At 29.8% G+C, this 2339-nt stretch overlaps 1 protein-coding gene across 1 annotated transcript in view; it reads left to right on the top strand.

Annotated features, from left to right (window-relative positions):
• LOC105620766 (sugar transporter SWEET1) overlaps positions 1–1870 on the top strand; it is a 42040-nt gene extending 40170 nt beyond the window's left edge. Inside the window, exons 3-6 of the mRNA XM_012202254.1 lie at positions 1031–1154; positions 1234–1389; positions 1504–1623; positions 1720–1870. Coding sequence (XP_012057644.1) covers positions 1031–1154; positions 1234–1389; positions 1504–1623; positions 1720–1833 — 514 coding nt within the window. The 3' untranslated portion in view covers positions 1834–1870. The remainder of the gene's footprint in view (positions 1–1030; positions 1155–1233; positions 1390–1503; positions 1624–1719) is intronic.
• Positions 1871–2339: the final 469 nt, after the last annotated feature.

The following is a 2339-nucleotide window of genomic DNA, read 5'->3' as shown; positions in this document are numbered from 1 at the left end:
TACTACTACTACTATATATATATATATATATATATATATATATATAGAGTCATTTCGATATTAACTCATTCATGCCTAATTATATGTAACTAATAAATGTAACTTGTAAGACTAAAATTAGTCCAAATAACTAAACTCCTTATTATAAGAAAGAAAATAATTGCTTAGCACAAGTTTCCCTTCAGTTGCCATAGTCTATTTAAGAAAATTATTGTCTAAGTATTGCCATCAAATTGCTCGTAATCATTGGTGGCAATAAAAATCGGCAATGCAATAGACAAAATTGGAAATCGTTTTGGATAGACTTCTAAAAAGGTGAACTCCCCATTTTTCTTGTCAATTGATATACTACTGTATTTGATGCCCTGATTACGGATATGATAATGAAAATTGCTGACAAGGTCAAAATTTAAAAAACAATTTTTTTCACATGTTTTCGCGCGTTTTGTGTAAAAAGTCGTACGCTCCTGAGCAGGGAGAAAGGTGGGGTGAAAGTCACTTCCCGTGGAAGTCGTGTGCCTCTAAGCGGGGGAGGGGAGGAGGTGGGGTACGAGTCGCTTCACTGGAAAGTTGTGCGTCCTTAGGCAAGGGGAAAGGTGGTGTAGATCTCGCTTCGCATGGAAGTTCGAACGCACGTAATAAATCACTATGGAAACTGAAATCACTTGGAAATAAATAATTTAAAAAATAGGTAAATTAATGTTTTTCGACCTCCCCCGATTGTTTATCACTATCTAAGTCATAATAAAGATTATCAACATTGCAGCCAAAAAATGTCGAAATTTGAAAAACATTATTCTGTATAATTATCACATATACGCGCGCGCGCGCGCGTGTGCGTGCGTGCGTGCGGCGTGCGTGCGTGCGTGCGTGCGTGCGTGCGTGCGTGCGTGCGTGTGCGCGTGTGCGTGTGTGCGTGTGTGTGTGTGTGTGTGTGTGTGTGTGTGTACATATACATATTCATACACTAATAAATAATAAGAAAATTAAAGTTAATTGAAATATGTAACTAAATGAATAAATTTTTTAGGTGTATATTGATGCTTCGATACGCTTGGATGTTAGGTGATTCTAACATGATAAATATTAATATATTTGGTTTATTGACAAATATGATTTATATGATAATTTACTATTATTATGCACCAAATACGGTACTTTATCTGACTATTGAAACATATTTGATTTGTAATTGATCGATACTTTTTATTATATAATGTTTTTTTTTTTTAGAAGGAGGTACTTAAATTAATATATAAAGTAACAATCTTTATTGCAATTTTTCTTGTCTATGCACAAATGGAACATCCAGCAAATGTTGAATTTAGATTCGGTATTGTGGTTACAGTACTTCTCCTTCTTTTAATTGCAGCTCCTCTTGCGCATCTTGTGAGCAAATCTTGTTTTCTAATATATCTTAAATATTTTAAAATATGTATGTGTATTTTAATCATAGTTATAATATTATAATATAATTAAAATATTATTTGTTTTTTCTTCTAGAAAAATGTTATAAAAACGAAAAACACAGAAATTCTTCCATTTCCACTTATATTTATGGGTACATTAGTTTCATTTCAGTGGTTATTGTACGGCTTTATCATTGACAATGTTTTTATTATCGTAAGTATTTACAATGCAATTATAAAAAATAATTTTTATAATATATATTACATATATTAATAATATTATATATAATATAATATAATATATTATTAGTTTCAGAATGCAATTGGTTTCATTCTTAATATAGCTCAACTATCTTTGTTCGTGATATTTCCATCTAAAAAATCACAAGTTGAATTATTGAATGACCACAGAAAGGAAAATTAATTTTTAAAATTTTTTAAATAAAAAATATTTTTTATTTGAAATTATTCTCTATATACATATATATATATACACAAATCAATAGTATTATACTGAATATATTTAAAGTTTATAAGAATATTCCAAGAAAGCCGTAGAAAAGATTACAATTAAGTTTTATATACAGAGTGTACAAAAATTCTGGACCCCTTAAATGTCTTGAAAACTAAGCATTTCTGAGAAAAATTTCACACTAAAGTTGTAAGGTTAAAAATGATCTATTTATTGACCTTATCAATTTGATCTTGGATGTTATTAAGGTCAAGTCAAAGTCAAAGATTTTTTAAATATTCTATTTTTAATTTTAGAATTTAATAGCGGATGTCAGAATCTTTTCAAAACACTATAATGAAGCCTTTTTTTAATCAGTACTTTTTAAGTTATGAGACTTGAAAGTTACAGAACCATTAGCATTAGCTAAGTGCTCGTATTCCTTTTAATGATGCGTATGATGCGTACCGGCGGTTCTG

This window comes from Atta cephalotes (genome assembly GCF_000143395.1).
Source record: "Atta cephalotes unplaced genomic scaffold scaffold00029, whole genome shotgun sequence".
In the NCBI taxonomy this organism is placed as follows: domain Eukaryota; kingdom Metazoa; phylum Arthropoda; class Insecta; order Hymenoptera; family Formicidae; genus Atta; species Atta cephalotes.
Note: the sequence above shows the minus strand (reverse complement) of the source record. Positions and strands in the feature narration are given on the sequence as shown.